The sequence below is a fragment of the Struthio camelus genome, chromosome 5 (assembly GCF_040807025.1).
Source record: "Struthio camelus isolate bStrCam1 chromosome 5, bStrCam1.hap1, whole genome shotgun sequence".
Lineage (NCBI taxonomy): Eukaryota > Metazoa > Chordata > Aves > Struthioniformes > Struthionidae > Struthio > Struthio camelus.
Window position 1 is genome coordinate 15781499 of NC_090946.1, and position 21868 is coordinate 15803366.

Genomic DNA, 21868 nt, shown 5'->3' on the forward strand with positions numbered 1-21868 from the left:
TTGCTAGGAAACCCAGTTAAAGGCTGGATGGAGGTGGGTTCCTGAAAACTCGTGGAGGGATTTCTAATTGTGGAGTGTCCCGGTTTACAACTTAGGTGTGTAATCGGGAGTTGACTGTGCTGGCAGTGTTGAAAGCTTGGCTTGAAATGGCTGGTATATTTTTTCTTTTTTCTTCAAGTAAGTCCTTAATCTTCTTACAGAAACGTTGTCTTGAAAGTCTCTATTCAATTTATGTGATTTTCACTGCAGAGAGGAGCAAAGTCTGACTTGCATTGCTTCTTATTGGAGCATCTTATGCTGCAGGTGTTTTTGAGGATTCCTTAGTGTGAAATAAAACACTTCTGCAGTGTGCATTGAACAAGAGTTCAGATGATAGGAGTTGTTGTAGAAGCATTTTTACTTCGGCTGTCTTGGCTGTTTTACACTGTCTTTTTTCATATGCAGCTTGTGGAACCGCCTGGTTGAGAGCGTAACTTCTTTTCCTAGCTTCTTTTATAACTTATCTTTCAATAGCTTGTATTAGCGTAGCCTTTGTCACGGACTGAGAAGGCGTTTTGCGACAGGATCTGTGCAAAGGCAGAACAAACTGAAAGCTGGTTCGGAAAAGCTCGCGGGCCAGAGAGCAGGTGAGTGCAGACCGTCCGCGGACCCGGCACGCATCGGCTCCTTGGCACGGCAGAGCACGGCACCTCTGTCTGTGCTTCCTCTCCGCTAGCTGCGTTTCGGACAGCTACATGATAGCGTTTCCAGAGACAGTGTGGGGTTGCTGGCAAAGGGGGCCTGAGGGGGATCCCCGCTGCTTTGCCCCGCCGGCCCCACAGGAGTGGGGTGTCTCGGACGTGCCGGGAAGCACGTCCCCTCCGTCCCCTCTCGCTGCCTGCTCTTTCCCTCCAGCCAGCGGACGCGTGATGCCGGCACGTGTGGCAGGGGACGGTCTGCAGGAGAAAAGGCCTGTACAGGGCGTAGGGGACTCCAGAGCTTTTGGCAGTGAGTACCAAGCGGTGGGCTGGCGCAGCAGAGCCGAGTGCTTACGTGGTATTTCTAAAATCTCACCCTGTTAAGTAAGATAACGCTAACGCTTCTTACGGTTAGTCAAGCATAGCAGAGAAATGCTGCTGGTAAAGAGTCACATGAGGGGATTTGGGGGACCGTGGGGTGGGATCGTGCTAATGAGCAGGGCTTTCAAAGTTTTCCCAGCAGGCAGTTTTTGGTCACGCTCCCTCCTGAGAAGCTGTGCCGTGCAGGGAGGGAAGCAATCCAAATAAATGAAAGTCGCAAGTAGTTTATCTGAGCTCCCGGGGGGTCTGCAATAAACAGGAGCTTCAGGGTTAATAGGCTTTGCTGGACTCAAATCCCTGAAAGCTCCTCTTAATCCTCCTCCTCTTTGGTGCCACCTGCCGCCAGCAATTAGCTCTCCCTTTAATTTCCTCCAGAGGAAAGTCAGAGCCCCGTCTTGGAAGAGGGATTTCCCTCTCAGAAGGGAAGGAGATGGCTGTCTGAGCCCCTTGTCCTGCCGGGGCCAGCCCCAAGGCTGGCCCATCTCCTCTTGGGGCAGAAAACGTGGCACAGACTTAAAAACTTCCACGTGGGCCTTCAGCCAGCCTCTGCCCAGGGGCTGCGTCCTGTCCGCCGGTGCGAGGGCAGGACCTGCTGGGTGCTGCGGGCTCTGATGGGAGCTGCTGCCCGGGGAGGGTCCCCGGGAGATGAACGTGTCCCTCCAGGCGGCTGAACCAGCCGCTTGTTCTCTTTGCTCGCTGCTCCCGCTGCAGAGACATTTCGAGTGTGCTGCTCCCCCCTGCGCTCGCTCTGGCCACGGAGCGACCTCACGAGCTGCTCTGGATGCCTTGCTCGCCCCGTCCACGTTGGCTCCAGAGTGCCTCAGTTAAAAAGCCTGCTCCGGTTGTTTTCCTTCTTTATTTTTACCTGTGTTTTCCTGCAGGGAACGGCAGCTCGGTGTTCCCTGCTATTGCAGCACCGCGGAGGCTGGCCGCGTTGTGCTGCGTTCCTGCGGTCAGGGGACTTAGCAGCTCGGTTTCGATGTGGGTGTGATGCTGCGGGAGCTAAGCCCTTTGCCCAGAGCCGTTTGCTTTCCTAGGGTTTCTGTTTTGTAGCCACGACTGAGAGAGTTTGAGGAGAGCCCAAACAGAAGGTAGGAGAGCTGCGTTTGCCATAGGGCAGGACAGAGGCTTCTTGGCTTTTACTCGCTGCTTGTAAAAGGTCCCTCACGCGGGACCTCCAGCTTTCCAGCCTCCGTTCTGCCGTCAGAGGGGGCAGCACTAATGAGCTGAGCAGAGCAGCTGCAGGAGCCCCCGGGGTTACTTCAATAAGGAAAAAAGAAAAACAGCCAACCCTGGGCTTGTTTACAGCCTGCAGAATTAATAAAGCCTCCTGGGTGCAGAGAGGCCACAAGCTGCTGCACAAGATACCTGCTCTTGAGGTCCAGTGTTTTTTTTTTTTGTTTGTTTGTTTCTTGCCTGCCTTGTGTTGCATCCTCACCGTGTGGCTCCTCGTGGCGGAGCTGGGTTTGGCATGCCCGGTGCCGTACCTGAGCAGCTCTGTTGGCAAAGCGCACGTTGTCCCTAACCCCGGTGTGGCCCTGGGTGGCAGCGCGATGGCCTGTGGGCCACACTGCTTTTCCCAGACGGATGCAGCGCACGGTGCGCGCTTTCAAGCCAGGCTCATTGAGAACGGTTGAAGAAGTCGGAGCATGCCAAAGTACTGGTGTTTATAGGCTTTGGGAGAGATTTCTGTGGTGTTCTGCTAGGGGAAAAAAAGTCTCTAGCAGGGAAACTTGAACTGAAGTGGCCTGGTGTGTATGAATAGTCACGTTGTCTCAGGTAGACTCCCTCCTTTATAACAGACAAGGAGTTATGGGATGTAGAAAGCACAGGATTTAAAGCAGGGAAATGATACTGTTTATCAGATCTTCATTCCGCCGCTGTCTTTTTTTTAGCCTTCCTTGTCAAAATAAGCCCTGCACTGCTGCTCCTCCACGCAGTTGCTTTCAAGGTCTGACTCAGTATTCCCGAGAAAAGCTGCGATTGCCCCCGAGTGCTGGGAGCACAGGAGCAACCTGCAGTGCTGCTCAGCCTCGCCGTCGCTGGAGTGGTGCCGGGGGCCAGGTGGGGCTGGAGAACGCATCCAGGTGTTAATGACGTCTCATGTTCCCCAGAGCTGACGTGGCTACTTTGGGACGTAAACAACAACCTGGAGGCGCCTCGTATCGGACTGCCAAGCAACTGTAGGACAGTGGCTGCTCTAGCAGGTGGGGGAGTGTCTGTGCTGATCTTCTGCCTCCCGTGCTGGCAAGGAGGAGAACCGACCCCCAGGTCCAGAGGAGCTGGGCTTGCTGCTCATCTCTGCTGCCCCTAACGTGCTGCTGGATCTCAGGCTGCCTGAAAACACAGCCACAGAACATATTTTATTCATGCCCTTAAGCCTTAATGCTATTAAAGAAAGAGGGCAATTATAGGATCAGCGGTGGTACCTAGAAGCTGTAAGTGAGGTGAGATGCTGAGCTATAGCGTAACGGTCCTTGCTTGCGTGCACAGGGCTAGGCGGAAGTTTATGGAGGGGGCTGCAGCGAGATTCATCCCTGGAGCATGTTCAGAGCTTGGGACTCTGAGCAAGGAGCGTGCAACTCGTTCAGGTGGGCTCGGCTCTGGCAGTAGATTTCCTTTTAATGTGGTGGACATCTCCATCGCAGAAACGAAAACATCTGGATGACCTCCAGAGGTCCCTTGCAACCTCAACCATTCTGTGATTCCGTGACTTCACTCCTTCATCTGCGTGACGCTGCCTTAAGGGATTAGCCTGCATGGGGGGAATAGGAGGCTGTTCCGGAGTTTAGTTTCTAGTCCAGACTCTGCCAGTTCCTTAAACGTTGCACCAGTTCTAGTGCAATAATTCCCCAGAATTATGTTTCCAGGAATCAGTGGAAACTTTCTAAACCTATGATGATTCTCTCCTCCAGGGGAAGAAGCAGTTAGAGATCACTTCATAGAGAGACCCGAGTCATAACAGTTTGGGCTTCATTATGACTGAGCCTCTGAAAAGCCTAGGGACTGCGTGCTGTTGACTGTGTGTGTATTGGCTATAAACGTGTATCATTAGATAAGCCCCAACAGAGGTCTTGATGCTTTATTAGAAGCCGCAGAGAGAGTGCCGGGCCTGGTCTAAGCATGTTAAGACGAGCAAATGCTGGTTTGGTGGTAGTGTCAGTCACAGCAGGGGGGGTGGTGTGTTTTTCTTTCAGCAAGCTCATTACTGACTTCAGTGGTGAGAGCGCTGCAGTCTTTGTTTTGGAGGTACCTCGGTGACAAGGGGGACGGTAAAAGAGCATGCCGTGGAGGCTCAGCACTGCCTCTGCACGCGTGGCATTTATTCAGTGGCGCTGAGGATACGTTTATTCAGGTCCCCCTGTATAGGCGTGCGTGCTGCCAAGACGCTTGCGGTCTGCCTTTGCACAAAGATGAGCAGGGGGTTTGCTTCGGTTGCCGTTCCCCATCCCCTTCGACGTACCTGGCCTGTCTGCTAAGGTGGAGAGGGTTAAGCGGCGCGCAGGTCGGTGCTCTGAGCTCATCAGCAGAGGCTGTGTTTCGTCAGTGGCTGCTGGGCTGTCTGGCTCGCGTTTTCCTTCTTGCGCTTGTTCCACAGCGGTGGGATCAGCAGTGGAAGGACCAGGCCTGGTTGAAACCTCAGCCTCTCCTCTCTCACTTGGCCTCAGACAGATGGGGCAGAACGGCCGAGGGGGAGGCAGGTCATCTCCAGGCTGCAGTTTGCTCTCTGCCAAACAGCAGTGTCTGAATGTCTGCGATAGCTCTGCAAAAGTCACGCGCGGCAGCTACTAGCAGGCTGAAAGGGCTCTGACTTCCCCTGCTGTAGGAAGGGGCATCTTCTCCTGAGTGAGCCGTGTGGCCAGAGATGTAGGCTTGGAGGATGTCTGACCCTTTCCTTTTGTCTACCTCTCTCTCCCATCCAGAAAATGAAGGAGCAAGCAAAGAGCTTTTCATCGGAAGTCAAGCAGATAGATTTGGATGTTAACCGCACCTTCCGAAACCATATCATGTTTCGGGATCGCTATGGAGTGAAGTGAGTATGGCGTGCGAGGCTTCGCACGGTTTCTGAGTGAGGGTATTGGGGCTGTGCATCCTCTGGGCAGCAACCACGTACGAACTAGTTTAGTGCAGGCCATCCGAGTGGGACGGCCTCCTGCCTCCTAGTTCAGGCCAAGGCTGGTCACCGAGGAGCAGAGCCGTCTCTGCGCCTGCTCTGCAAATCAAGGGCGCAGGGTACGGCTTGGGCTGGTGTCGTGAGCCAGGTACCTCCCCAGAGGAGCCTGGACCAAGGTTTCTAATTTCTCAGATTTCACAAATTTAGCTCTTGACTCCCTCTTTGGACAGGTCCAAACTGGACCGCGATCAGCTGCAGTTCTTGAGCCAGGCACCACCCTACTGCGGTGACCAATCCCCAGGGCGCGCGGGAAGTTATTAGGTCAGAGCTGCAGAAGGCTTGATTTGGGAAGGCAGGGAGCTGGGGCAGGGCCATGCGGGCCTGGGTGAGGTGCAGTGCACGTGGCCTCTAAAATGGATGAATTTGAAGAAGTTTGGGAAAAATGGCTTTGTCTCTTGGGTGAGCCACAGCACGGCTGCCCTAGACAGGGCTGACACCCGCACAGAAACATGCCACGCAAGGAAATCTGTGCTGCTTACTCGTGTATATGACGATGACTCCTTTAGCAAGGAGGGAAGGGAGAAAGGAGAAAGCTAATAAATAATGGTGACAGAATTTTACCCCTGGGATTTGTAGCACTTGATACCTGGGTTGCTGCAAGTCTTTAAAAGACAGTAGAAACTCCACCAAACCGAACCTTAAGAGCAGGCGCACTGAAAGCAGTGCGCGTGGGCCCCTGCGCGTGGGTACGTACACATCCCCTCCTGGGCGATCTGCTGATGCAGCAGCCTCGTTCAGCCCTGCTGTGTGGAGCTCCTGGCGCGTCTCTGCTGAAGGAAGTGGCTCCGTCGCGCTTGCCTGTAGAGGTGCTTGCAGCAATGCTGCGTAACTCTTTGAGTGATGTTCCTTTTGTGGGGAACTTGTAAAAGACGTAAGCTTGGTTATTTTTAAAGCCTTTGCTCTCTGTGCGCGTGTGTGTTTGTGTACACACAAAGCCTAAGACTTCACGCTTACGTGTTTTCATGTCCTTCTTTGTCCCTAGGCAACAGGCGCTGTTCCACGTGCTGTCAGCATACTCGGTTTATAACACCGTAAGTAGTAAGTTAGTCCAATTAAAGTGACTAGTACTGTGCTGACATATTTAACCTGCAGTCACCATTTACCTTCCTTGTGGAGCCAATGGTAATTCCAGTCTAACTCCTAATGCTGGTTTGTACAGAGAGCTGCCATAGGACATGTTTGCAGGCAGAGTAAGTGTTGAATTCTTCACACTGTCGTTTCATTCCCTTCTTCATTTTTTCCACTGGTAAATGACATCTTGTGGATTTGATTTGGATGAGTGTCAGCACAGGACAAGAATTTGCTTCGACTTTCCTGCAAGACTAGCCTCCTGGTCAAAGAATTTCTCTATACATCCCATTTTTGACTTTTTGTCATACATTGTATAGCATCCTCATTGTTGAAAAAACTGATTTGTTACAGTGAACCAGTCGTTTTTAGCAGAAGGACACAGGCAGAATAGGCCAAAACTAGCTGCAGACTTTACTGCCTTCATCTGCCGGGAGGGGACAATTACTCCAGAAGGCGCAGGCTGCGCAGGGTAGTAGCCAGAGACAAAGTCCCTTCCTTCCCTCTTGCCGCAGACATAAAGGCTTTCCAGATTTTTTTTTTTAATTACTTCACTGCTTGCATGGCTAAGGGAATCCAAAATAGCATCAGAGCCACATGCTGCTTATCATCCCATTCAGTTTTCCTTGAAGTAGCTGCAGGGCTACTGAGGAATTGGCTTTTTGCAGCTCAGATTTGCATTTATTTCACTCCACCCTCCAGGCTCAAGCGACACTGATGGGGTTGGATCAGAGGCGCATCTTCATGGTAGGGAATTACCCAGCCCCCTGGTGCAGGCAGCTCGGCGGGACTGTTGGTTTATTTTGCGGGTGTGCCGGGACCCTGGAGAAGTAAAGCAGAGGTTTGCAGCCAGGTCGAAGCTCCCAGTCTAGCTGTCACAGCTAAAAAAGCCCAAAGAGAGGTGGGGTGAATGTGTGTGCTACGGCCTGATGTTAAACCCTCTGATGTCTAATCTGCTGTGGAAACACAGCTCTGTGGTGATCTGTCCCCCAGGTCTGGCATCCTTAAAGTCTTTTATAAGCATTTTGAAAGTGCTGTTCAGCGAATGGTACAAACTCGGGGAGGTTTTTCAAGTAAAAGCTTGACTCGTGCTGAGGTAAGCAGAGCTCAGGTGTCTTCCCTAGACTGGGAAAATTAGGGAGAAGTTCATGTGGTGGTTTTATCCGTCACGTGAAGGTGCTCAGAGATTTTAAAGCCTTGCAAGTGGGTCACTGTAGAACATATCATATCCACCTCAGGGGAGCTATAAATTTGGGAATAGATAGTGTAAAAAAACAACAACAACCAAAACCCACAGAGACCTTGAAACAGGAGAGGGAGGCACAGGCAGCTTAAACTGCTGACAGTTCTGGCTTAGCAACTGAGCAGCACATGCTCTGCAGAGGGCCCCGGGGATCCCTGCTGCATCCTCCCTTGGGTCTTTCCCACGTCCCACGTGTGCGTTTTTGCAAGTAGCAACATTGAGAGGGTTTTGAAACGTTGCACGGAGGAAGCTGCAGCTGCACGCAAGCTGAGCTGGCTGCACTGAGCGTACGTGGCATGTGAGCACATGTGCCCCTCTTGGTTCTTGCAGGAAGTGAGCTACTGCCAAGGGATGAGTCAGATTGCAGCCATCCTGCTGATGTATTTAAATGAAGAGGATGCGTTTTGGGCACTGGCACAGCTGCTAACCAACCAGAGGCACGCGATGCATGGTAAGGCTTGGGAGCGGGGCAGGACAAGAGCTTGCCCACGGAGATTTGCTGAGAGAAGGCCACAGGTTACTATTTATTTGGTCAGTAGAGCCTTGTTTTCCCTGTTGCTGCTGCATGCTGGTTTAAAGCAGGTAAGATTTAATTACATGCCAAAGCAAACTAAGTACAGAGCTGAGCTTCCCTCTTGGAGGCTGACAAGTTCCGAGAAAAACGTGCTTTATCTTCACTGAACTTTAACGCTTAGTAATTAACACTCTTATAAAGGTGATATCTTTCCTCCAAAGTGTCTTGCCCTTGGCAATCAATTAACTCAAGGTTATGAGTTTTTAAAAAGTCTTAACAGAAGTACATCCAAGAGCACCACCATGTAGTGCTCTGTTTTAAATATGCCATGAGCTACATTCCCTAATATGTTTATTAAGGTGTATGTCCACAAAACGCGATGTATTAGTTTACTGTAACCACCTTAAAGGTTCTTTCATCTTATTTGCGGTTAAAAGCAATGTATGCGCCCAGGTTATTTTATAAATGGAGAGCGAGGCCTTATAATCTGCTAGCTTTAGAGGGCCTCTGTGAAGAAGCCCTAATACAGCTTTCTCCAGTTCTAATCTTGCTCTATACTTGCTGCTAAAGCACTGCTTTTGGGGGGACATAATAGGATATTGGGATGTAATAGTCCAAGGGAGAATGTGGGGCACAGAACTACCGTCTGGTTTTACTAAAGCTTTCCCAAAAAATACATCCAGGAGGTGCGTTAGATGCATCTCCTGCTAGGTGACAGGGTACTCTACAAGCTTGTGTTGTATCAACGTTGGCTCAAACATCTTTAACTCTGTCTAAACTTGTAAACCCTGAGATGTGAGGTAGTGGTGTATTGCCAGGCAAGGAAAGTTGCCTGACCCAGCTCCAGAGAGGTCTTTGCCAGTGAGCACCAGGTCCAGTCTAAAGCGGGTAGCAGGTTGGAAGTGCGAGTTAGTCTCTTCTCCAGGGATGGATTTAGAAGGATCAGTTTGGGTACGATGGGGTGGTTTGTGCTGGAGTTTGGTGTAGAAGTAAAACACAAGCTATGGAAGAGATGCGCACGGAGCCTAAGTTACGCGGGGGTTGCGAGGCACCCTTTCGTCCCGCTGACTTCCATGGGTGATGTAGCGAGTGAGCTTGCTTGAAAATCAAGCTGCCCCTCTGACTGCTCCCAAAGCTTTTCTAATTTTTTGTTTTTTTCTGTGTGTTTTCTTGTTAAGGTTTTTTCATTCCTGGGTTCCCGAAGCTGCAGAGATTTCAAGCTCATCATGAGCAGATTTTAAGCAAACTGTTTCCAAAGCTGAAGAAGCACATGGTAACTCTTTGTTATCAGTCTTCCCATGCTAATGTCACGATTAGGCAACGATTTTGCAACACCTGCTCCCCCTTCTTTTCTCCTCCTCCCCCCCCCTTGCATTTGTTTTAGACGTTTGGTATTCAGGGCCAGACTCCTGAAGGTTTCTTATGCTCCCGAGGGGCTCTGTGGCACCACTCCAGGAAAAGCTGTTTATATTGCCATCATCTGAAACAGCTCTTGCTTAGTGCTGCAAATGAGCCAGCCCTGGCTGTGTAAGTAAAACAGAGCCAGGACAGGTTTTCACTTAATTATAGCCACTGGGGGAAAAAAGGGAGGAGGATGGGAATAACTCGAATCCCAGCCAACAGGAAAAAAAAAAATACCTTCATTAAGAGGCTCCAGGAGTCAGTAAGTACCAGTACCTGTGTTTTCCCAGCTGGAGCGCGTAGCGTGTTCCCTAGAAAACAGGACGCCTATTTTCTTTCACAGGGTGCTGGAAAGGGGTCCAGGTCCGTGCTTTGCCCGTTGACTGCGCTCTCTGTAGCGATCCTAGCAAGCATTTAGCACTAATGAACAGCTGCCTCTAGCTAAGTGTTACTGAACACTTGGCAGGACGGCAAAGGTCCCTCTTTGGTGTGTGTCTGCCCAGGTAGATGTCCAGTTTATATGTCGCCTCTGAGAGCCTACAGCCTGCAGAAGCAATAGGTCTTGGTGCAGAAGTGATAGATCTTGGTGATGTCAGTGAGGTTTTTAAGAGTTTCCTTAACCTGTGGAGCAGGTTGTTACGCTTTTGGAGCAGGCGTACTGTGCGAATGAGTTAGCGCTACAAAAATCGGCTTTGCTGTACAGGTGCGGTTTTTACTTGTGGGATACTTAGTGGTTAATTGTTTTTGTGGTGCTCTGAGAGGCTTGAATGGGAATTGCTATGGAAACAGAAACATTAATCTCTGAGGAGTACGTGGTTTCGGTTCCTGGAGCAGAAATTAGCCCAGAAAACCTTCTCACGGAAATTCCTCTCTGAAGGTCTGGAATGGCTGAAATCTGGCTCCAGCCATGACCCCAGTGAAGATCACGTTCAGTGAATATCTTGGGAAAAGGGCCAAACCAGGACTTCAGGGTTGGTGTTTAAAGTAGGGACCATGCTGGGATTAGAGAGCGGTCCAGGGTGCCAACAAGAGCCTGACAAGCCACAGTCAGAACCAGAATCCACCATTAGTGAACCAACCAACCCTCCCCAAAAGCCCTTTGAATTGCTTGAGCATCCAGCAGCCCGTCTGATGAAACGCATGTCTCTGCTGTCTTGTCCTAGGACAAGGAACAGATGACTACGGGGATTTACACGACCAAATGGTTCCTGCAGTGTTTCATCGACCGGGTGAGCGCTGTTTGTGGGTTATTTTTCCGCTCGGCCACCTTATGCACAGTGATTGTGGTTATTTTATTACTGAATTTTGAAACAGAATCTTAATTTTAAGAAGATCTGAATATTTACAAGGTGGGATATTATGCATATTTTCATGAGGCAGAAACTTTAACAAGGGAGAAGCTAAAAATAACTGCATGTCACTCAAGGCTGATGACAAGCAAACTTTGACTGCCACACTAAATAATAGCTGGGAGAGGGTTTTAGAGCAAAGGTATGAGTTTCAAAATTGGGAGAGGTTTTTCTCTGGCCTGCTGGCACAGCTGCAAGCTTGCAAAGGCAATTAACTTCACTTTGGCTCTGGAAACATGTATGGAGAAGAAGAGCTTGAGGCATAAACCTGAACAAATTGCACTACAGCACTTGCACGCAAATGAGCAGGCTGTGCACTGGAGACACATGAAAGCAAGAGAAAATTGCCCCGATTTGTCCAAGGCTAATTTGCCAAGGCTGAGCAAATTAGGGGCAACCCTATGCTTGCACGCTTGAACAAAGTTCTGGGCTTGGTAATGTACATCTGTGTGTCCACAGTCCCAAGTTTCTGCTTCCCTATCTCTCATAAAACAGAGGATAACCTCTTCCTTTCGGGAGCGAATTCAGTGGCGTTTGTACAGAGGTGTGCCCTCCTTGGATAAAAGCTGTTTAAAACACAAAACCCTTCAACTGCTGTAATCTATGGTGAATGAGCTGTGGTGATCAGTTGTGCCAAACTCTGGAGAAGTGGTGTACCATCCTAAATATGAACTCACGTGTCACAGGAGGAGTAGTATTAACTTCTGTTTTGGTGAGATGCCCGAAAAACCCACTGACCTCCCTGGATAACAGGCTGCTCCGTCGTTTTGGATACCAGTTCGTTCCTGCTTGTCAGAATGGGTCCGGGCATAAGTAAGAACCTCTTCTAGAGGTGCCTGGAGGATAATCTAGCAAGCAGAAATAAGCCCGTGTATAAGGAAGACTACTTCTCAGCCTTGTCTCAGAAAGAAATCTCTGTGTGCCGCAAGGCCCCGTGGTAGTCCTTTTTTTTATGCTAGTGAAATCCCCCATCCCGCTCCAGTCCTAGGGCAGTGGGCACCTCCAGTTCTGTCACCCAAACAGCCATTTACTTGGGCAGTTCTGACATCCCCCTTGAAAACAGGATATTTCTCCTTTCCCTGCACTCCTGTCTCTGTTTTAAGTACAACTGCCTGGCCACCCAACTGTTAGCCTTAAACCAGAACCGTGGATGATAAAATACATCTCAGTCTAGAAGAATCGTGGACATCAAGTGCCTTGCTCTGTTGTGCGTTTCAGTGCAGGCGGACATATTTATGCCACTAACGTATTTGTCTGTATTTGTCATCCCAGAAGTCAGTGCAATTAGAGTAACGCAGGAAAGAAGTCTCTGTGTTGTCTCATGAGCTGGGTTTGTTTGTTTGATGCAGACGCCTTTCACTCTCACTTTGCGGCTATGGGATATCTACATCCTGGAAGGAGAACGGGTCCTGACAGCCATGGCTTACACAATACTCAAACTGCACAAAAGTAAGATCCCAGCAGAAATCCCTACTTGTCTGATACAGCATAGGTCATACCATGTTAGGCCATGGTTACCCCATCACCTAATTCAGCGTGTGAATGTGAGCAGTAACCGATGTGGCTGTGGAAATTCCCTGCTCCACCCTTATCACCCGGCCACAGGGACACGTACAGCGCTGGCACAGGAACGCGCTCCTGGGGAGGGCGGGAGAGCCCTTTCGGCAGCAGAATGGATTAGCTGCCACGTAGCCACAATTTGAGAGGTGCGCTTTCATGCTCAGGTTAGCTTAAGTCTATGCTGCCATCCAAAGGCAGTGATTTGTTTTTAGCTAGCTCATCTTACTCGCTGCACAGTCGCCACTGCCAGGGCGTTGGAGGTGCTGGGGAACACTGTAGCGGGGGGGCGAACGGCTGCACCCGTTGTGTGTGACGGCGCAGGCTTAGCGATGGCAATATAGATCGTGCCCCCTTTGCCAGGAAGGGCAAAAAGGATGGAAACCTGGCATTGCTCTGAAAAGCTTCCTGTTACTTTAGTTGGGCAATCAAACTGAGCCGAGGGCTCCTGAAAAGGGCTTAGAGGGAGAAATAAATTCATTAATATACCTTTAAAATACTCTAAAATGCCCAAACTTGTTTTTCTTGCATAATGTTAAGGCAGTGCCATTTCTCTCTCGAGATCTTTGTGCCTTTGAGGTGAGCCAACCAGCCTCGTTAGAAAGTTAGAAACTGCTTTCTCCCTGCCTGCCTCAAGTTACAAGGCGTTACTCTGCGGCCCTGTTAGATCAGGAGACTTAAGTCTGTGACTGGAAGAGCAGCAGGCACTGCCTGCTGTTCAGCCTGTCACTTGGGGTCTATCACATGGAGCTTTTCCTCCTCCTAGAGGTATCAGCGAGAACTTCTCAAAATAACCCACAGCCTACTTGTCCCAGGCCCTGCCCCCACAAACACCTGCCAACATCCGTGTTGTCCCCTCACTCTTGCTAAGCAACCGTTGCTCAGAGGACTTACCTGATAGGGATGCGTAAGTGTTGGTGAGAGCAGGGCATGGACAGACAACCCTGAACCCCGGAAGAAAAGCAGGAGGAGATGCAAACGTGTTCAGACCTTCTCACCCCCAGAGCGTTGATTTGCAAATGGCAGCAGAATCCCCCAGCTCGGCAGATTTCCCTCTGCCCACCTAGACAAAACCGAAGTAATGCTACCTGCACTCCGTTGCGTACTGAAACAAAACCCTGTGATTTGGCCATGCTGCTCTCCTTACTTTGCTGTGTTTTCTGCCGTTACCTAGAACGTTTGCTGAAGATGTCTCTGGAAGATTTACGGGAATTTCTGCAGGAGAAAATTGCTGCTTCCTTACAGTATGAGGATGATGCTGTCATTGAGCAACTGCAGATGTCCATGACTGAACTGCGCAAGATGAAATTCGACCTCCCCCCGCCAGGTAGGTAGAGCAAAGAGAAGGTCGTGCAGTGGGAATTGCTCCCTGGTGCCAGCAGTACCTGCGCACCCTGGGGACCAGACCACCACCACTGCCCCGGGGTGCTGCTATCTCCACACAGCAGCTGAAGGGTAACTGCTACAGCTCTGCAAACTGTGGAAGCGGCTGCGTCTTCCCAGCTCTCCACTCCTTTCAGGAGCTGTGTGGTGCAGAGGGAGGACGAAGGTGGCAAAGGCACCTTCCTCCAGTCTTCTGCAGGCAGCAGCCGCTCTCGGAGCGTGGCGGTGGTCAGGGAGAGCTCAGCGTTGCCTGCGCTGAGCCTGCTGGCGAAGCCTATCTCAGTGCTGGAGCCAGAAACTCTGCTCCGCGTGGCACTGGTTTTAATCCTAATGCATATGTTTTGCTGCTCCTCTCAGAGATGTCGTTCATCTCTCTCCCCAGCATCTCTGAGTGCAAGCAGGTGCCGCAGCTGTGGCCTGGCTGTATGCTGTGCGAGTTGGGTGGTTTTTCTGTCCACGTGCAGCTTCTGACCGCAGGCGCCTTGCGAGGTGGCAGCTTTGCGAGTCAAGAAGTGCAGGGGGCTGCCGGGGGAAGTGCCCTTTCTTGGCTGCAGTGCCGTGCACCAGCTGAGCGGTCTGGCGCGGCTCAGCATCTTGCAACTCACTGACTTGGTAGTTGCGTCCCTGCTTGCAGGCAAGGTAAACGGAGGGAGGAAGCACTGAAGTGCGCTCAGCCAGCACCACAGCCACACTCCTGTGTTGGGCTTCTCTGGGTTTCCCTGCTTTTTACACCTTGGTGTTTTTGGTGTCCTCCGCTTTGAGGAGCTGACTAAAGCCTCCAGGAATGCCTGTGTGAGCCCTGCCTGTAAATACTGGACAGAGAGCATGTTGAACAGAAGACCTCCCTGATCTGAAGTGTTGGGTTCATGCAGTTAAATAGTTGTTAATAACTATGGAAACACAAACAAGGAAAAACCTTGGAAAATCTCTTAATATCGCCTGTAAACTGAAAACGTGTGTATAATGGCACAGGGTTAGCCTGCTAGGCCTCTGCTTGTGATGATTCCTGGAGACAGGACACTGAGCCACAGAGACCTTTGGTCTGGGCCAGCAGAGCTGTTCACATGCTAACTGCTCAGGCTTTTCTCTTGTGGAGAGCAAGTGTGACCTAGATGAGTGGTTCCCAATTCATGGGGTCTGTAGGGCAATGCCAGAGGTCTGCGGGTCGCCTCAGACCCACTAGCTTGTCTCTCTGACACATGCCAGGCCCCACATCAATCTCTGCCACTTTGTGGCGGTCAGTGTGAGTCGTGATGTCCTTCTTTCGCTAGTTGTCCATCCTGCCTTGCAGCTCAGAGGACGTCTGTCTTTACAACGTTAGAAAACCTAAGTACTGCAAAACTGCATTTGTTAAGCCCTGCTAGGCTCATCCCTATCTTCTCAAGTTATTAGCACCTAGGTAAGTACACTGTGGAGGAGCAAATAACTCAGTGGTAAAAACTGTTCTGCTGGCTAGGGGGTACTTTTTTAGTAAGTCCCTGATAATTCATTGTCCCCTGAGCTACTGTTGCATTTTTTTTTCCCTGATCATCTCGTCACCAGAAAGAGGCATTAGGAAGGAACGGGCCCAACGCTCTGCATGTGGGACTGCTCCAGTATCAGCAGGGCTAGAGTGGGCAACCACCAGCTCAACCACCTCAGTTTCCTTAAATACAGGTTGAGGTTCAGCTTCCTCAGCAGCACTCAGCTGCCCTCTGGGCATGCAGCTCCTGCGGGCTCCGCTCCCGGCACTAGCAATTAGCAGAAAAGCTGCAGAACGAAACATTTGGGACTTTGCGAATGACAGGCAAGGGAAACGGGCAGGATAGGGCACCGATACTGGGGTCCTCCTGGGCTCCCAGGCTTGCCAGAGCTGCCCTGTGCTGCTGCGAGAAGGGCTGACACTCGCTGGGTGCTGCGTGAATCTTTCCCTGCGGCCAGGCCAGGGCCTATTGGGTAAAGTGCTTGATGCAAAATGAAATAATGCATGTTCTCCTTGCTTTGTTTCTTCTGTCTCCTCTCTCCTCCAATGTAGCAAAGCCCGAGGAATTCCCACGGAAGCCCTTAGGCCTGGAGCTCTCCCTCAACTTTGTGGCAGTGAAGGCCAACATGGCAGCCAACAGCCAGAACGGCGTCGTGGGCGAGCACCACCCGGACAGAGATGCCATGCAGCCCCCTCCGAACAAAAGCCCTGGGACTCCAGGAGAAACGGCCACTGACACGAGCACGGCAGTAACTGGAAGGACTCCTGACCTCCAGCGCAGCGAACTAGCTGAAGCGACAGACGCCCATCTGCGTCCAGCAAAGAGCCAGGACGAGGAGCAGCCTTTAGAGGATGCACAGGTAGGATCGCCCAGGAAAGCTGCCAGTGAGATCCTACCACAGCAGCAGTCTCTTCTGAAAGCAAGCGAGACACAGAGCTTCCCGAAGAGCCAAGATGATGTTTCTGAGAGCAGAGACCTTGTCTCTCTTAAGAGTCCGTGGATTAAGCCTGGGAAGTGTCAGGGGGGGCAGCAGGAAAACAAACCGCTCACCACCGCAGACAATACGAACAAAGGTGCCGACCCCGCAGCAGCTCAGTCACCGTCGCTGCATCGGGTCTCGCCAGCCTTGCCAGCCAAGGGCCGCTCTGCGAGAGACGCTGACGCACGGGGCCAGGCCCTGCAGGCGAACCTGCCTGTTCTCAATCACAGTCATGCACTAGCGGATCGTGAGTCACCAAGCCAAACTCCCTCCCTTCCCACCCCTGCTGAGCACAGCTCCTTAGACTGTTCTCTCCAAAACCTGCCGAGTCCCCCAGACTCGAGCACCACCACCTCTTCTGTAGATCTGCCAGCTGGGGAGGTTTTGCCATTGCCTGAGCAGCTTTCCAATATGGACCACTCAGTACGGCAGCCAAATCCTGCTGCTTGCAATTTGCCAGAGGGACAACAAGCATCTCCCTTGTGTAAAGAGAAAGCACTTGAGGCCCTCCCTGTTCCTCTGCCGGATGGCAGGCAACAGCTCTCTAACACATCACAGTACGATAACTTCCCTGAGCGTGAGTACAGGGAGAATACGGCTTATTTACAGGGGGCCAGTGCCAAGAAACGATGCAGGGCGATGCAGCTGAACAAAACAGACTTCGGACACTTGGTACCCAAGGCTGCGTCCGTGGGCGAGCTTGCTAACCTGCAGCAGAACGGCCCGGGGAGCACGGACGCGGCAGATCAGCCAGGAGGACTGGGCTCCGCAGCCTTCAACGTGTTTCCTCTGCAAAGGCTGTCTGGCGGCAGCGTGCCCATCTTATCTGGGAGCGACTCGGGGACAGCGGGGCTGGCGGAGGGGGGCCACTTCCAGCTGATGCCCTCCCCGACCACGGAGAGGAAGAACAACCCCTACACAGTTATAAAGACCACCACCCCCCTTCACGTGGCCCATGCGACAGAACAAGACTTCTTGAACAGGAAACAGGTGGCCCTGCCTTTGCCAGAGGCTGGCCGTCGCCTGGGTGCCACCTCGGCAGCACCTGGTGGAGGGGCACCTCCTGCTGCAGAGGACCTTGAGGCAGTAGCTGCCCAAAAAGACATCCAGAAATCATTAAATGCACTGAGAGCAGCACGGCCCCCGCTGAGCCCCAAACCAATATTACCACTGAAGGTTACCAAATCCCACTCAGAGAATAATTTCAATTCAGGCTCTCCTCCCCTGGCACAGTTGCCCAAATCGGTGACATTTTAGCAGGGAAGAGGGAGGGCAGGGAGAGGAATTGGGTACTGGAGCAACACTGTCCGTTCTTGAGATACCCGTACAGTAGGTTGGTGTTGGCGTGACAACACAGCCTGCGTAGAGCAAGGAGGCAATTGCGTGCTGAGCTGTACTTCGGTACGAGTGCGCAGGGGAAGCCGTGATTCGCTAGGAGCTGGAACTGCGGCCACAGGCAAACGTATCGGCGCCAGGAGGCACTAAAATTCAGTTGTATTTTTCATCCATGGTTTCTTTTCTATGGACAAAGTGGAAAGTGCTTTTATTTTTTGTTTGCTCGTTGAAACTTTCAAAGCCCCATCGCTCTAGAGGGAGAGACAAGGCTGGTTAACTTGTTAGCTATTTTGTTGTTTTCCTGTCTGTATTCTGAGAGCAGTGAGCTCAGCAGCGGGCTCACAAGCCAGAGCTGGGTAGCCATGGGCATGGAAGTAGGCACAATGCATAGGAGTCGGCAATGTTAGAGAGAGAGGCTTTCTTTACAAATGACCGATCAGTGAGGCCAATGGCATTTCTTTCAAAGGCCTCTATAGCAATAGTTTGTTTTTTCCTTTTTCAAAATCATAGCAGGCAGCAGCTTTTCAGAGGAGGCTGTGGAGCCTCCGCAACGGCAAACGCCAGCCTGCTGAATAGTCTATGCAATTCCCAGTCGTTGCACGGAGCAGAGGTTGCGTGCCTGCCGTGGTGTCCGTTTCGGTGCCGGAGCTCCTGCCTCCCTCCAGCTGCAGTGGACGATTTCCTGGAGGGGAAGTGTTAACAGCGGTGAGCTCTTCTGCTCCTGGTGGGTCTCCTTGCCTTGACCTCGGAGGAGGACTGCAAAGCAAGGTGGGAACATGGGCTCCGCCTACTGGCAGAGCATTGAAGCCAGAGCACTGGTTGGTTGGTTGGATTTTGATTTTTTTTTTTCTTTTTTTTTTCCCCTTAAGTTCTTGAGGTGACAAGGAGAGTGATGAAGGTTGAACCCGGTCTTTTTGCGAGGCTTCTGAGTGGCCTGTCTGGTGCCCTCTCCCTCGCAGATCCAGGACAGGACAGCAAGTGGGCTTGCTGCCTTACCACTGACTGAACAGGAAGAGACTGCTCCCTTGGTAAACCACCAAGCAGCGTCTAGCTGTACTAATGCAACAGAGTCAATGGCCTGGCAGGTGTCTTGCCTTCGCTGACTGGCTGCTGGAGGTGTGATGGTGTCTAAGCACAGTGCCCAAGCTGAAGCCAGCTTCTACTTTGAGCAAATAGTTTTGGGGTGGAAATGCTACAGGAGGTAGCAAGGGTGAGCACGCTGCCCGCAGCCCTTCTCACAGCCCCGCCAGAAATCAGCAGCAGTAACCAAGAAAGGAAACCTGGGCACGGAGGTTTAGAAGACGATGCTTTTCTCATAAAGCTGATAGGTGGGTACAGAAACCTGCTGCCTGTCCCTTCAGTGGTGAACCGGGCAGTCGCCCATTAGAGGTTGGAGGCAACTTTGAAAACTGGCTTTTATCTCCTGGGCTGCTTCAGTAATATCACCTGATCCAAAGCCTACCTGGAAGCCCAGCAGAAAACTTCCACTAAATCCCTTGGGGGCTTGATCAGGCTTTTTTTGTGCGCGTGTGGTGGTTCCCGTTAGTGGCAGGTACAGCCATGGAAGGGAGCACCCCATCGTTGGTTGGATGTAGTCGGCCAGACCCCTGCTCTGACAGAGAGCCTGTCTTGGGCCTTGGAGGAGTCTCTACACCCGCTTGTCCTCTCCGTCCGGGCAGCAGGGATAATCACGTTAACTACCTCACAGGAGGGTGTGAGGAGTCATTAGTTGCTGTTTGTGACGCGCTTTGAGGGGCAGCGCTGTGTGTATGCTCCCTATTTGTATTTTGAGATACCACGGGTCATTTTAAGGGTAAAGGTGCTTGAATTGGTTTTAATTTAGTGTATGTTTTTCAGTAACCATGCGGTAGTTAAACATGTCTGTGTGTTACAGTACCTGGGCAGTATCTCAGACAGGTATCAATTGCCTTTAGCTAGGAACCGTACCCCCACTGGCCTCGGGGCCTCGACGGAAGGCGGTGAGAAGCGTGCAAGTGGCTGTCGTGCTCTTCCTGGCTCGGTGTCTGTAGCTTGGGGTCCGCTCTGCCCTTGAAGCGCACATAGGACTCCTGCTAACTCCCGGCAATGTCCAGCTCATGCAAGATGTTGAGCCCTCTCCCCCTCATTTCTGATCGCCTTGGCACATCTTGTTTGCCAGTGGTGCGTGTGAGCCCTGGGTCCCCACCCAGAGAGCGTGCCTAGGATGCTTCACAGTATTTACATTTAAAAAGTGATTTGCTGTAATGTTAAAGAGCTGTCAAACGCACAGTACCAGCTATGCAGGGCAACGGCCACCTAGGCACAGTGCTGGGCATGCGATTCCCTTGCAGTGCAGACACGCTCTCCGAGCAAACCTTTGGTGCATGGTGTTCAACAGTAATTTGGGTTTCCTCCGTTCCGACTCCACAAGATATAAGGAGACTAGCGGCCTGTTCCCCAGTTCCCGTAGGACCTGCTGGCTCCAGTGCTGCTTGACCCAAGCTCACCTTTCTCTTCAGGGGTGTCCCCCACTGGGAATGCCGGTGCAGCCAGGCACATCTTGCCCCACAAGTTAGACTGGACTCAATTTCTGAGGTCCTACCTGTGTCACTGAATGTACCCTGCCAGGCAAGTAGGTCTCCAACCTGGCGACCCTGAAAGCTGGAAGCTTTGCAATTATCCACCTGCTGGGAAAGAGCAGAGGGGGTTTCTGCCCTCTTTTGCTCTGGCAGGTTTGAGAAGAGTTCCCAGGGGCAAAGGAGCCCCCAGAAGCCCACTGAGAGCTAGCAGCACATACTGCTTTCCGTGGAGTGAAGCCTCACTTAGACCTGGTGCTACTTCAGCATGTCAAATAGTTGTTTTCGCTGATCAGCTGAATTAGCATGTCTCCTTTTCTGCTTGTTGCAGATGGATATGCAGCCATCGCAGGCCTGGTCCCGGTCATGACTGCACGGAGCTGCTGTAAGAGCAGCCTGCTGCTCCTAAAAGGACTCAGTCTTTAAAGGGCACCTCCCCTCCTGTCTGGATCACATGCCCTTTTTCTTCACCTAGAGGCTCCAGGCAGGCCTCGGTGGCAGCAGAGGAGGGAATGACAAGGCCCAGGCTCAGAGATTTCTCTGGGGACAGGAAGGAAGTCGAGCAGGAATAAGAGGGGTGACAGGTCAGCAGGACAAACACTGGCCAAAACCCCTTTTGCTCCTGCACCAGACTCCTCAAAACAGCCTCACTCCCATAGCAAAAGCCAGTGTTATTGCAAGCAAACTCAGGAAAACAGCCCCCGCCCCCTCCTTTGGCCTCGCAGTCCCAGGGCAGTCCCAGGATAACTCTTACATAGTTGTAAAGACAAACGTTGTGGGTTGTTTTTTGTTTTGTAAATGAGCACTTTGAGCAGGTGCGGTGCAGCAGGAATCGCAGGTCTAACCGCTGCAGCTGGGCGGCGTTAGAGGTCAGTGTCTCTCTTCTGTGCACGCACTTTGATAGATCTGCTACCATTGGCTTTTATTTTTTAATTGCTATTCTTGTTTACAGCGTGGAACGCTTCCTCCGTGACTCTTTCTAATGTATTACAATTGCTACTTAAAACCATTTTTACATCTGTGCTTTTTTTCTTTCCTCTTTTTTTTTTTTTTTTTGTAAGAAAGTTTGGAAGACAAAGTCAATCGTTCCTTTTTACTCTGATCCAAACAGACTGTACATAGTATTCAGTGCTGTGTTTTACATGGTTGTAACGATAATGGTAAAGAAGTTTAGCATAAAACTGGCTCCAGGAGGTTTCTTGCAGCAACAAAACCTGCTGCAGTCCCAACTGCTCTCTCCAGCCCTCGTCTTGCTGGCTGTTAGCTCTGTTGCCCTGGGGGAGCTTCAGCTATGGGTGCTAGCCCTTAATTTTCTAGCCTCCTCCCTGTTTTCATACTGCAGCTAAAGCCAGATACAGGATAGGAGAAAGGCTCACAGGCTGAAATGCTCTCTGTTTGCGTAAGCAAACATTCAGCTGGAAAAACGCTCCAGTTGTAGGGTAGGGCTTGGTGTTTCCCTTACGTGAGTAAAAGCGTGCACTTCCGTGTGCACAGATGATGATGTTTGTCTAAAGCAGATGTCCCAGCTGACAGCAGAGACTCGTCTACACTGCCTCTATGGTAGAAGAATCCTGACTTATCCTGGCCTTGCTCCCGAGTCAACAGCCACAGGCTCCGAGTGAGGCATCGCCACCAGCAGAGGAAAGAGAGCTCCTTTTTCCGCGTAAAGCCTTCCTGTCCTGGCTCACTGAACTGACAAACAGAGCGCTCTGCTTTCAGGCTCTGGCACATCCCGTGCGAAACACTGCTGTTGTCCGGCAGCCCTGCTTAAGCTCCGTTTCAGCCGAGA

The 21868-nt window shown here is 51.4% G+C and overlaps 1 protein-coding gene across 19 annotated transcripts in view; it reads left to right on the forward strand.

Annotated features, from left to right (window-relative positions):
• The window catches only part of LOC104143713 (USP6 N-terminal-like protein), a 117443-nt gene extending 96347 nt beyond the window's left edge, over positions 1–21096 (forward strand). For 18 of the 19 annotated variants that reach the window (XM_068944648.1, XM_068944647.1, XM_009674368.2 and 15 more), the window contains 8 exons: positions 4982–5091; positions 6215–6263; positions 7874–7994; positions 9236–9330; positions 10622–10687; positions 12157–12256; positions 13539–13691; positions 15762–21096. In XM_068944648.1, the coding sequence (XP_068800749.1) occupies positions 4982–5091; positions 6215–6263; positions 7874–7994; positions 9236–9330; positions 10622–10687; positions 12157–12256; positions 13539–13691; positions 15762–17446 (2379 nt within the window). In that variant the 3' untranslated portion in view covers positions 17447–21096. The remainder of the gene's footprint in view (positions 1–4981; positions 5092–6214; positions 6264–7873; positions 7995–9235; positions 9331–10621; positions 10688–12156; positions 12257–13538; positions 13692–15761) is intronic. The other variant, XR_011141284.1, reaches the window with a different exon arrangement.
• Positions 21097–21868: the final 772 nt, after the last annotated feature.